This window comes from Crocuta crocuta, unplaced genomic scaffold (genome assembly GCF_008692635.1).
Source record: "Crocuta crocuta isolate KB4526 unplaced genomic scaffold, BGI_CrCroc_1.0 scaffold30, whole genome shotgun sequence".
Lineage (NCBI taxonomy): Eukaryota > Metazoa > Chordata > Mammalia > Carnivora > Hyaenidae > Crocuta > Crocuta crocuta.
This window is the reverse complement of record NW_027528345.1, coordinates 10,478,776-10,492,097: the sequence shown is the minus strand read 5'-3', so window position 1 is coordinate 10,492,097 and position 13,322 is coordinate 10,478,776. Positions and strand designations below refer to the sequence as shown.

The 13,322-nt window shown below is 46.8% G+C and overlaps 1 protein-coding gene across 4 annotated transcripts; it reads right to left on the bottom strand.

The window, feature by feature from the left end:
* Window positions 1–1,007: 1,007 nt before the first annotated feature.
* SMARCD1 (SWI/SNF related BAF chromatin remodeling complex subunit D1) lies at window positions 1,008–12,684 on the bottom strand. Of its 4 annotated transcripts, none has more exons than XR_013332473.1 (13): window positions 12,502–12,684; window positions 12,177–12,219; window positions 11,963–12,085; window positions 11,370–11,492; window positions 10,199–10,315; window positions 8,838–8,939; window positions 8,382–8,543; window positions 8,188–8,285; window positions 6,072–6,207; window positions 4,327–4,449; window positions 2,869–2,970; window positions 1,759–2,742; window positions 1,008–1,606 (listed from the first exon to the last, which is right to left on the bottom strand). XR_013332473.1 is itself a non-coding variant. In XM_077753357.1 (12 exons), exons 1-12 carry the CDS (start codon window positions 12,678–12,680, stop codon window positions 2,689–2,691), a joined length of 1,362 nt encoding a protein of 453 aa, XP_077609483.1. In that variant the 5' UTR covers window positions 12,681–12,684; the 3' UTR covers window positions 1,008–2,688. The 4 variants fall into 4 exon arrangements, 1 of the variants encoding a protein (XP_077609483.1); XR_013332474.1 differs by having other exon boundaries at window positions 2,110–2,742; XR_013332472.1 differs by having other exon boundaries at window positions 1,008–2,188; window positions 2,549–2,742.
* Between the last annotated feature and the right edge of the window lie 638 nt (window positions 12,685–13,322).

Sequence of the window (13,322 nt, the reverse complement as noted above, 5' to 3'; positions counted from 1 at the left end):
ATTCATTACACATGTAATTAGCCTGGGTAAAAACAGATGCCATTTCAATGTCCCTGACATCAATTTTTTCCACTCCAAGTTCTCACCCCACACTTTCTTGTTTTCCCTACTCAAGTCTGATAAACCCCCAAGTTCCAAAATGGGAACAGGTTGCATCCTTGGTGGGTCTGACTGGATGCAGGCAATACTTGGGTGTTCCCATCCATGGAGGCGAAGAGTTTTTTTTGTTTGTTTTTTACAACTTTGGACTGCAGTTTCACTCATTGTACGTTCTAAACCCCCACCGAGGGTAGAACCAAGCTAGATAATGGCACTAGGTGGGAAGCAGGCACATTTTGAGGGGAACTGCAGAATTTCATGCTTCTGCTAACAGGAGATCAATCCTGAGCAGTCTTCTCAACTCTGCTGAGGGGCTGATAATCTAGTACAGAGAGGACAACACAGCACTCTGTGCAGGTCTTAAGAACTGAAATCTCACTCAGGACCATGAAAGTGGAACCTTAAAGAGACAGCAGGCAAAGGAACACAATATTCAGCTGTGCAGGCCCTGCCTAGATAGGAGCCCTGAGAAGAGAAACTCCTCTACAGGTGGCTCAAGAGCATCAAGCCTAATGAATCACAGGCACTCAAAGGCAGTGCTCTGGAGCCAGCGAGTGCAATGGGGAGCCTGGAAAGTTAGGGGGGATGGCAGTGCCACGGTCTTGTTAATATATCCCTGACAAGAGCCGGGGGCAGGACCCTCAGATCCAGTGAGGAAGCCCAATAATCCCAAAAGCCCCTGGCCTGCTTGGACCACTGGGCTGAAAGTGCAAGCTCTAAGGTGAGAACCTGACGTCCACAGGGTAGAAACCTTGTTTTCCACCATACCCCTAGCACCACAGCTGGCACAGCAGGTGCTCAATAAATATTTGTCAAATAAGATGAATAAACACCATGAGCATGTCTAATGGTATTCGGAGAAAGAGCTCAGGGAAGTGCTCTCCCTCAGTAGGTAGGGGGACCCATCCTTCAGAAGATTCTTTTATTAAAACTGGGTGACATCAATAAGGGGACAGTACAAAAAAAATTTTGGTCCATGAAAAAAACATAATAATTCAGTTAATAAAAACAGTTATCTTCAACAGGGACACTATGTAGGAGTGCTGAGCTTCCTTCTCATGGTTCCAGCCCCCAAGGACAGAGGTTGTCCAGTGTCCCTGTGGGAAGAACCTTTTAAGGGAGAGGTGGGTTAATGGCAGGAAGGGGAAGATGGGGAGAAAATTCTGCTGTCCCCAGCGTGGAACAGGCAGGGATATGGGGCTGGAGGATGTGCTCGCAGGAGCCTGAGGACGGGGTGGGTGGGGAAGCAGGGGCTTTGTCAGTTCTGTGGGTTTAGAGCCCAGGCTGAACGGAATTCCCCCTCTGTGCCCAGCTGTCTCCCACCCAGCTATGTTGAGTCTGCGAGCCTGGAATATGCTAACTCGGGGTGATACAACCTGGAAGAAGAATCTGAGGCTCTCCTGGAAAGATGCAAAACCATCTCAGTTCCAAGGGGCCAAGATCACAAGGTCCTGCTGCTACCTGAGGGGTCTGAAGCTTTGAGGGCAGGGGCTGGGGAGTCACAATCCTGTGAGGCAGGGAGAGGGAAGAGTCACAAACCCAACTCAGAGCTATTCGCCAGCCCTAGGCGCTTTCACTCCTCAGTGCCCTAGAAGTCACCAGTGGGTGTCAACTGGGCAGACAGGGAACAGGAAGACAGGGATGGCCCAGGGCTTTTACCCGTTTGATTTCAGGCCTGTGTCTCCATGAAGGGATGGGGGAGGCAGGGTGGAGTGAATAAACGAGTCACACCTCTAAGCAACAGCAGGAAGGAACAGCCTCTGCTGGCAATGACAACACCCCAAGGTTAGATCCCTGGAGCTCTGACAGGGAAAGGCAAGATCCTCCTCACCCAAATGCCCTGAATTAGGACAGATCAGTAGGAGAGGAATCCTATAAAGAGCAGCTATAGGGAGTGTGCTGGGAGGGAGCAACAGTTACAGATCAAACTCCAATACTGATGTGGACCCCCTACAAGGGAGTAAGAGAAGCACTGAGATGGCAGGCCAATCTAGAGGGCTGCGGACTGACCTGGGGCTCAGGGGAGCCCAAGAACCAGGGTTCCTTTAGTGCTAGAGGGCAACAAGTGAAGGAGGGGTGTGCTCCAAACCTGTGGAGGGAAGGAAGGAAATTGGATTCTGTTATCAGGAGAGCAAAGATCAACTAGCTTATAGAGTGCCCCCAGGCCTGAGTCTCAGAGAAGGGGCTAAAGTTCCCAACTCCTGGGTCTCTGAAGGGCAGGATCAGTGTAGCCAGTCCCCTTGAAGACCACCTGGCCTTAGGCCCAATCCATTCAATGCACTGATTACCACTACAGGTTCTCTCTCTAATACTATCTAGAGGTCCTATGTAGACCAGGGGAGGGTAGAGGCACATGGGAACTTTGTGGGGCAAAGGGAAGCTGGGGGACAGGAAGGGATGGGATGGGAGAAGAGGGTAATAGGTGTCTTATGAGACAAAAATGTGAGACCCTCTTCATTTTGGTGTTGTCCTTGAACCAACAGCATCCCCTGGAAGGCCCCAAGCAAGACCAAGGCAGGTGTTATGAGGCAGGCAGCACAGGGCCCAAATAAGAATCGGTGCAGCCGAATCAGGGCTGTGAGGGAGGCCCTATGTATTTCGGATTCCCAGGGCTTGTTCTAATTCTTGTCGTCTCTGCTGCACCTAGGGAGAAAATAGTGAAGGGAGCAGAAGATGAGACAAACCAGAAGCTGGTACCTAATACCACTGACCCCCACCAGGGGTTCAGACCCTTTGGTTTTCGTCAGTTTCCCATGCCCAGGCACCCACCTTGGAGTAGAAGTATCGGCACACAGCCTCCTGAGCCCAAGGCTGGAAGTAAAACTCAGCTCGGCGCTCTTCCTCTGGGTTACCCACCACATCAGTCATGGTCTGGGGGATACGTGAGGGGAAGAGAAGAGAAAAGACTTGCATCCCTCCCTCACACCCGTTATGGACTGAATTGTATCCCCCCCGAAATGTCAAAATCCTAACCCCCCAGAACCTGTGAATGTCACCTATTTGGAAGTAGGGTCTCTGCAGATGACCAAGTTAAGATGAGGTCATTAGGGTGGGCCTATTCCAACAATGACTGGTACCCTTACAAAAAGGGGGAACTTGGACACAGAGACAGACGTGCAGAGAGGGAAGACGATGTGAAGACACATGGAGAACACCATCTGCACACCAAGGAAGGCCTGAGGCTATCACAAGCTAGGTGAGCGGCCCGGAACAGGTTCTCCCGCACGGTCCTCAGAAGAGACCAGCCCTGCTGGTGCCACATCAGACGTCTAGCCTCCAGATAAACAATTCCTGTTGTCTAAGCCACCCGGTTGGGGTACTTTACTATGGCAGCCCTAGCAAATTACTGCCACCACGACCAAAGTCGCCTCCTGCCATCAAGTCATTGCCTTGTTCGGGGATCCTTTCTGGCACCTCTCTTCCCTTGTTCCTCTGCTCAGCCTCTAGAATCATAGTCACAGTCACCACAGGATAAGAGAACACTGAGAGAACATTTCACTCGTTCAGTGCTCATTTCCACCTTCTTGTCTGAGCTTACAGTGCTCCCCTCTCTGAGAAATACCTCAAATCCCAAATTCACCATGGAGCACTCCCCAGCTACTCTAGCCTCATCCATCTCCCTTCTCCTTTGAATCACCTCATTGGTAGTGTTGAGTTCTGATAATATCTTACATGGTTTACAACTTTTTAAACCATACCAGTCTGTTCCCTTCCCCACAAAAGAAAATGACCTGGTCTGAAATAACCCTTTCTTTACTTTTGCTAAGAACTTCCTTGCTCCACCCTCCTCCTGCTTATCAAAATCTTCCATTCTGTACAATCTTCAGAGTGCTCAGAGTGCCTATTTACGGAAGGGATGCTGCCTGATTCATGAATCATTGAATTAAACCATTAGACCCTCACATTTTAAATAAATAAATAAACAAATAAATCCTATTAGCCTACTTCTCCAAACAGAATGCAGACTGCTTGGAAAGGAGAGATCTAATTTTCCACTCTGCATCCCCTACAATATGGTACACAGTAACACCTCATAGTAGGTACTAGATAAACATTGATGGTTCTACCTCCAATGCCCTACTTGATTGCAAAATGGACCCTAGAACATGCTAAAGAAAACCTGGTCCTTCACTTCCCCCTCTGTCTCTTCTACCAGATGCTACAGAAATAAAGCAAATATGTGCCCCACTGACCTAAGTCCCTTTGTACCTTTCCCAGGTTCTTTACCTTGAGGTCCCGGCACTGGGACTGAAGCCAATCATTGATGAAACCCTGAGGGTCTCTGGCAAAGCTCAGCATGAACTCCCGTTGGGTCTTCAGCTGATTGATAGTTTCTATTGTCTCATGGATCTGAAAGAAGAGAAGGAAGCCCATAACATTTTTTTTTTATGTTTATTTTTGAGAGAGAGAATGGGTGGGGGAGGAGTAGAGAGAGAGGAAGATACAGAATCTGAAGCAGGCTCCAGGATCTGAGCTGTCAGCACAGAGGCCGATGCAGGGCTCGAACTCATGAACCAAAGACCATGACCTGAGCCGAAGTTGGACACTTAACTAACTGAGCCACCCAGGTGCCCCAAGCTCATAACATTTTCAAACTGGGAAATGCAAAGTTAAATGACAGACACTGACACCTCCATGTGCTTGCCACTCCCAACCTAGGTCCAGAGTGCTGCCCAGAGCTCTAACTGCTCCAGCACTCGGCATTCTTTCAGCAGGTGTGTACAGTTTTCCCTCAGGTCTCCACAGTGTCCACTACAGGGTAGATACATGGTGAATACTTAATCCACAGCACAAATGGATCCAAAAACACTCAGCTAGAAAAGCAGTGGTACAGACAGCTCTCTCCAAAGCTACAGTCTGGGGGGTTTCTTCCTGCCCTTTCCTCATTCTCTATACTCTTTCTGGCACCTTCATTCATTAGCATATATTCCATTACCACTGAAAAGTTAGGGAGTCCTCAGTCGGCAGACCAGGGTCCATTTTCTAAACTCCAACCAATCCAACTGCCTGGCTTCTCAAGGCACCTGAAACTCTCCAAAACGAAATTCGCTACTTTTCCCCAATGCTCACTTCTCCTCCTGTACTCGTTGCCAATCTGAATAAATACTACTATTCATCAAAGCTAAAAACCTGGCAGTCATGCCTCCTTTTCCCTCAAGCGTCACCCCACCATCCCCATCGAAACAGTATCCAAATCTCTTCAGTTACATTTAGATGCCTCTCAGATCTGTCTACTTATTTTCATCCTTACTGTCAGTACCACAAGTTTAGGTCCTCAACACAGTTCACATGCGTTACTGTACTAGCCTCCTAACTGGGCTTCCTGACTCCAGATTTAACCCTCTTAGAATTCACTCTCCACCTTCCTGCAGGTGATCATTCTAAATGCAAAAAACACATCACTTCCTCCAGTCTTTGGGACAAAATACAAACCGGTTTTCCCTGTATCAAAGCTTCTTCATGCCTAAGCTCCTGCTTCCCTATACAAGTTCTTTTCTCCAAACTTCCCATCCCGTAGCTAGCACCCTGAGATATATCTAGCACACGAAACAGCTTGTACTTCTTGAACACCAGGCTCACTCTCATCTTTCAACCTTTACATACCCTGTTCCCTCTTTCTGGAACGTCCTCTGCCTCCCACGCCCCTAAGCACCATGGTCTCTTCTCCCCTTTCCTTAACTCTTGTCCTTCAAGATATAGCTGGGGCATCAACTCTTCCAGGAAAGCTCCCTGTTCTCCTTTGTGCTCCTCAGAGCATTTTTGGCTTTACCTGCATGAACCATGTCTAATGAGGAGAGTAATAGAAAGGGCAACAGTTACCATTTGTTCAGCTCCAAACAGTACCAAGCACAGCACCTGGCATATATTAGGTGTTAATACATTCTGAATGAACACCAAGAGTCAAAAGACAGCCTAGAAGCTGTGACAGTAGGCTGATGGCCCCCAAGCTACCCTGGGCAGGGGCCCCCTACCTTATTGTCTAGAGTAGCAATCTCTTGCTGGCTGGCAGTAGACAGGAGAAAAGAATTCATCTGGGTCTTCAAAGTATCATCCACTTCCACATCAATGTCATAACAAGCGGTCTTTTTCTGATCATTCGGATCAACACTGGGGAGGAAACCAAAGGAGCCTGGTAAAGGGCTTGTCCCCTAAGACCTATTTACACAGGGTCAAGAAGAAGGCCCAAGAATGAAGAGTTTGACTACAAAAAGGCATAAGAGCACTTCCGCGTGACAGAAATTTCCTGTACCTTCTTTGCAATGGCAGCTACTACATGGTGTTACATTTGATAAAGTCTCAAGCTATACTTCAAGTGTGTGTGACCTATTATATCTAAACTTCAACAAAGTTGTTTTGCTTTTTAATCAATGGTAAAATTCAAATGGTACAAAAAAATATCCAGTGAAAACTAAGTTTCTCCCCACCCCCAAAGGAAACCGCTACTATCTTATATATCTTTCTCTCTGTTAAACCAAAATTGACCTGAAAATGAATTCTAATAGAACACATACTAGAGCGCCTGGATGACTCAGCTGGGTAAGAGTCTGACTCTTGATTTCAGCTCCGGTCTTGATCTCAGGGTTGTAAGTTCAAGCCCTGTATTGGGCTCCCTGTGTTGGTGGGCATGGAGCCTACTTAGACAGACAGACACACATGCCATATAAAATCAAGTAAAAAGTAGCTTAACCTTACACACAGGAACACAGGACAGATTAGCTTATGAACCAACACATAAGTTGGAAGAGTCACTATTGGCTAAGTGATGGTTCATATAAAGAAAAGAAGGCCTTTATTGGAATTAATATGGAGTAATGGAAAGAAAGCAGAGACTACAGCCAGCCACCTGCTGCTTTGAGGAGGAAGAAGAGCATTCCTTCACTCCTTAGCTGCTGAGATGCCTTGCCCATCCATCTTTTGAACAAAAAAGTGGAAAGAGAGAACGGAATTGGGAGTCTCAGATTGGAATGTTTTACTATCCACCGAAGAGGTGGTAGCCCGTCAGCAATGAGCTGGTATTTGTCTAACGACTAATTCTCCAAAAGAGAAGGAAAAAAAAAAAAGCCAATCTGTAGCAGCTTCTCATTTCTGTGGTTGAAATATTCTCAACGTGGTTGACTTTAAGCTCCTAACATTAGGTCACTGATCAAGGAGCTGGAATGTGCAGTAAGACATCATAACACAGGTATCCCCTGCTTTTGGATTCATATTATGCCACTTTGCTTTTGTGAAAGGCCTACATTAGTCTTTCTGAAGAGGATTTTATTTATGAAAACAGGCAGAAAGCAAAAATAGCGTTCAGCATTTGTTTTGCAGCAGCATTATAGAGGCAGTACACACCCTGAGCAGCAGGTGACACCACCAGCCTCCTTCTCCGGGAACTGGCCTCAGCATCTCAGCACCAAGCTGCTCCAGCTTGGAATTGTATCTGTGAGCATGTGTGCTTTATTTCATCATATTTTGTGCAAAAGAGGTTATTGTGGGGGTCTGGGATGCTCAAAATCTTTTCCATAACAATTAACAGAAATCACTTTTTTGTTTTATGCCATTTCAGTTTATGGAAGTTTCCACAGGAACACTCACATTTTGGATAGCAGGGGAAACTGCCTAGTACTTCCATTACACATATGCAACAAATATAAGTAACTTCAAAAACATAATACTAGTAAGATGTAATAAAATAATTGAGAAATGATGAGTTTTTTGAGCATATGTTATTCTCGCTTTTACTATACTTTATTTAATGTTTATTTCTTTTGAGAGAGAGCACACGCATATGAGTGGGGAAGGGGCAGAGAAAGGGGGAAGAGAGAATCCCAAGCAGGATCCACACTAAGTGCAGAGGCCAAGGCACGGCTTGATCCCAGGGCCAATCCCAGAACCGTGAGATCGTGACCTGAGCCAAAATCAAGAGTTGGACACTTAACGAAGCCACCCAGGTGCCCCACTCTAATGTATTAAATTATAAGTTTATATACAATTTAAATAACTGCTATTTGACAACCTGCTTCCTGAAAACTTAACAACTGTCTTATGCAAGTTGGTGCCAGCCCACTCCAGCACACTGCTGCCTCTCATACACATGCTTACCTGATAACATGATTAATGATGATGGGCTCTGGTGGCATAAGCAAGGCATGGAGCCGTTGAGGGATCTCTGAAAACTTCATACGTTGAGACTCAAAGATCTATGTGAAAGAAGAAAAGCAGCTAAGGAGTTGGCATTTTGAGCACAAAACGAATACTCTACTGGTCTTTGGCAAAAGAATGGGTCCTTTTCTTACCTGCTGGAGGTACTTGTCACAGATGACAAACTCCCGCTCATGAGGGTCCTGGAGCTTATGTGTCTTAATATATTGCCACAGTGCTTGGATGATCACTGGACGGGTCTGGGTGTGGATGCCCAGGAGCCGAGCCAGGCGAGGGTCTAATTTAAACTGGGGAGGCTGCAGAGAGCCAAAGAATACAGGGATGAATCTACTGAGCTGGGACTACATGCATTTTGGGGTGCTTTAGCAGGGTCATACATTCAAGCCATTTGACAAGCACTAATGTAGTGCTTTCTCTGGGACCAAAAAACACTAGGAGGAGCTCAGAGATGGCTAAGACTCCATCCCTATATCTAGGGAGCTTATAGTCTGGTGACAAATTACCCACAACTAGACTTAAACCTTTACATGTCAGGCCGCCGATGGGATGTGGCTGTGAAAGCTGGACCCCCTGACTTCACCACAGAATACCTGGTAGTCCAGCATCAGTAGGACAGTACACCGTACATTCACATCTCCTGGCCGCTTCACCTGGAAGCCATCCGTCTCCTGGGTAGTGGCGGTCCTGTGCCACTACAGAGAGGAAGATGTCAGGGGGAGCTCTCCCACAGGAAGAGCTGGGGTGGGAGGGAAGAGCTTCTGTAATGACTGAATATTCAACTTTGATTACTGAGGCTATTTGAAAAGAGCAATAGCATAAGACATTTTTTAAAACTACATAAAGCTCTGGGAATACTGTCTGTTTATAGCCCTTTGATTCTGTATAAGGTCACATTTAAATTAGCCTAAATTTTCATTGGTACTTTTATCCACAAAATGGATAACACATGTGTGCATAGTAAAACAACATACCTATCATTCCTTGAATACTTACTATGGACAAGAGTCTTCTAAGATATTTATCTGGGATTATCTCATTTAATTTCCACAACAACCACATTAGATAGGCACAACTAAACCTATTTTACAGATGAGCAAACTAATGCTTAGAAGAGCAAAGTAACTTGCCCAAGGTCAAACAACCACTAAGTGGTGGCCCTGTGATTTGAGGTCTGGCATGTCTGATACTAAAGCCCATGTTCTTAGCCACTATACTCTACTGCTATAAAGTCCAGTTAAATATATTTACAAATTTCTATTGATTCTATGACTTACTTCCCTTATTAGATGGTAAAGACCTTCCCATGTCTCTTAGTGGTTGAGGTTAAGGGGCTGCGGCTACACTGGCAAAGAAAGGAGCAGGTTAAGTTCATTTAGAGAGCTGGACTGTCTCATTCTGTTTTGACTCTACCCCAAAGAACACTGTCGCTAACACAGTCTTCAGAACATTGTGTAACCAAGTATTATAACAAAGGATTTTTAATGATGTGGAACGTGAACCTAAGCAGGGACCAAAAGAAAGTCCCAGATCTATCTATAGAGGTAATCCTGCAAGGACTTGAACCCTATTAGTTAACCCCCTTAATTACAGCACCTGCTATCAGGAAAAAGTATGAGTAGTGTGGATAACTACATCTCACCATTATTAATAAGATGCAGATATGGCCTGGGATGTATAAGAGGCCTCTATTAGAATTTCCCTTGAGGCAGCAATCAGGATAACATTAAAAGGTGGGACAAGTCAGACTGCAAGAGCTCTTGGGTCCAAACAGTACCAGAACTAAACAGCTAGTGCCACCTGGAGGTCAATGTACCAACTGCAATGGTAGTACTGGATACTGGGGGGTTAGCCTCTCTTGATACCTCCCCCTCACCCTAAACATTAAAGTTTGGCTCCCACACTCATCATCCTCCAGTCATGGAGTCAAAGCCTACAGGACAGAACTACTCACTTCTACCAGATGGTTGTCTGGCCCATACAGGTCTTTGTCCAGTTCAATCACCAAGGACTTAAAAAAGGAAGAGAATTTCCTCTTTTGTTTGGTGGCATCATATTTGGACAAGGCTGACTAGAGGAGAGAGAGGAGAGGTCATGTTAGAAAAGACCAGAAGAAATTCTTCATGACAAGAATCCCATAAAAAAAGTAACCCACAACAGTGGGGGAGAAAAACCCTCAAAAATGTCTTCTGAATCTCTCTCAGGAGATGACAAAGCAGGTGTCTGTAGGTATTAAGCTAGTCAGGGTAGCCACAGAACCCTGAAGAAGCAGCCTATAACATGTACAGGGTCACTGACCTACCCACCTCATCTCCCTTAGGGAAATGAGACAAGTTAAGTCAAACCATTGCCCATAACAAAGCGAGTCTGAACAGAGAAAAGTCTGACTCTAGAGGGGAAATGAATCACAGGCAATAAGCAGCCAGAACAAAAACAGCTTTATTTGGATGGAATGATACCACCAGCAGATGGACTGGACCTATATAGAGAAGGAAGCTCTGACACAGAGCCCCGGTTCTCCTTCAAAAATGCATTCTAATTAGCTTGCTTATGAATAGCTAAAAACAGACCGTCAGAGAGTATAAGGGAATAAAAGGTGAGCTTCCCCAAGGAGCTTCTGGGATGGGAAGTATGAGGCTAACACTTGTCAGCTGATATTCCCCATGAAGCAAAGAAAACTATCCCACTCAAACTATGAAAGGTCTCCAGTGAAAATTGGGAAGGCAGAGATACCACAGTGGGAATCAAGGACCTCAAGGACTCAAAGAGGAAAGCATGTCTTCAAGTGCTAAGTGCAAAGTCACTTGATTTTAAAGAAACAAAAAACAAAAACTGAATAACCTGCAGAGGCAAAGTCCAACGGCCAGCACCATCAGGAGGAAGGTAAACAACAAATCAAATCCCAGAACAATAAGGTTCTCCATATGATACCACAGCGAGGGCCAAGCTGTGGGAGCCAGACACAAAGCACCATTGTCTTTTAGTGCAGGGAACACAGTGACACTCTCCCTGCTGTTCCCAACCGGAGCTGTGAGCACCAGTCAAGATTCCTGCCGACCAGACAACACTGTTTGCTCCCGGCAGCTCCCACCATAGATGTCAACCACAGTGGACTTTGAACTCACATCCTCCAGGAGCCGTCCTTCTACCCGAAGCTCCCAGGAAGCCACCGTCCCTTCCCCATCCTCGGCATCTGACTTAGCCGGATTGAAAGTGTTAGAAATGAAAATTCGCAGCTTCCGTTTTTGCTGAGGAAAGCAGAAACAGGACCAATGACGGGGCTTCAGTGGTTTGATATTTAAGACAAGAATCTCCCCAACCCCCCAGATTACTCCTAACAGACTGGCTTACTATCTACCCAGTCCCTGGGCTGGGGGGATAGAGATTCCATCTAGAAGAATACAGTCCACTGGCCTGAGTGCATGTGCATACGCTAGGATGGCAAATAGACAAAGTCACGCAAGGTGCCAGGTTCCCAGGGTGGCAGAGGAGTTACAACAAAACAGGGACAGGGTATATTTCTGGTGCAAGAGATATCAAAAGCCCCTCCCCCTCTGCTGTTCAGTTCTAATGTAATTCTCAGTTCGTAGGCGGGTGGGAGAGATATAATTTAAATGCCAAGGAGAGCCGTGCTGCGCCTTTGATTTCCCATCCTAAGCCTATGGAAGGTTCCCGAGTCCTTTCCTTTGGCGCTCTGCCTAGCACTCTCCTGCATTACCTTGATGGGACGTTTCAAGGCCTCCTGGATATCTAGCCGTTTCCTCATGATAGTCTGGTCCAGCTTCCTTTCAAAAGCCAAGAGATCCATATAGGCCTGGGATTCTGGTACCAGTTCACGAATCTTAGGAACAAAAAGGTATTGTTGAGATCTAGAGCTGACCATCTCTATTTCCAAACTCAGCACATCCTCAAGATCTACATCCTGGACTCACCCTTTGAGGTAGAATTTTGTCAGCCATCTTCTTTTTCTTTGCACTGTTTGGAATAAATACTGTTATCAGGTTGGGATGGAACTAGCCAGAACATGAAGACAGACTGGTCAGCATCTCCATTTGTAGGAAAATGAAGGGACTGCAAAGCGTCTCTCAAATCAAAGACACTACGCCTACCCCAACCCCCACCCATGTGAGGCATTCTGAAGAATGAGCACCCATCTGACACAGCACCACCACTTCTGGATTCAGGTTCTCCCACCACCTGTGTCCTCACGGGCTCCCTCCCCCCTTCCCTCCCTCCCCTACCCCAGGGTCATCTTACTTGTGGTTTCGATTTTGGACCGCCTGCTGCTGGACCTGCTGTATCTGCTGAGGCGCAGGTCTCTTGCGGGACTGGTCCATCCCTGACTGGGCCAGGCCAGGTCGGACTGAAGGGTTCCCCCCATAGCCAGGGGGTCCCATGGAAGGTCCCTGAGGTGTCATTCGGCTGCCTGGCAGCATACCTGGTCTCTACAGAGAGGAGAGGACCCAGAGATGTCATGACTTCCCTACTAACCCCACCAAGAAAGAGAAAGTGAGAGATGCCTGAGTTCTTTCAAAGAAACAGGCTCGGGTGGGGTGGAACACAATGGGGAGGGCCCTGTTTCTGAAATCCAAATAACTGGAGGTTCCTGTACTCCAGTTGCAGTTTTATAGGAGAATGTAGCCCCCAAGCTAAAAGATAGCCAGATTATACTTAAATTCTTCCCAGTCTATTTTGTATCTGACACGTTGGGCATCTTCTTCTCTAAGTCCCACGTTTACTCAACTGGTACTGCGAACTATCGTCTCCTTAGAAGCTGACCTCAATTTGCTAGCTACACCTTCTGTGCTCCTCTGGGCACTAGCGCTGCCCTAGCCCTTCTGCACCCCAGTTCCCACATGCCCACCTTTGGCCCCACTTCATCCACGCTGTTTCTGTACCCTGACTCCCCAACGGAAACAATGCTCCCAGGAGAAGGTGAGGATGCTAACCGCCTCCCTTCTCTTCCTCCGCACTGCCTCCCCTCACCCCCGCTCAGGGTCCAAATCCCTCCCAGGAGAGTCCCTCCTACTTCTCCCCCACCCCTGTCACTCCCAGGCCCCCGCTCGGCCCCGCCCCCA

Coding starts and splice junctions, on each gene's coding strand:
- SMARCD1 (XM_077753357.1), bottom strand. CDS start 12,680: ATGCTGCCAGGCAGCCGAATGACACCTCAGGGACCTTCCATGGGACCC. Junction 12,220..12,501: donor GTCCAAAATCGAAACCACAA/GTAAGATGACCC, acceptor TATTCCAAACAG/TGCAAAGAAAAAGAAGATGG. Junction 2,743..2,868: donor GCCGATACTTCTACTCCAAG/GTGGGTGCCTGG, acceptor TTTTCTCCCTAG/GTGCAGCAGAGACGACAAGA.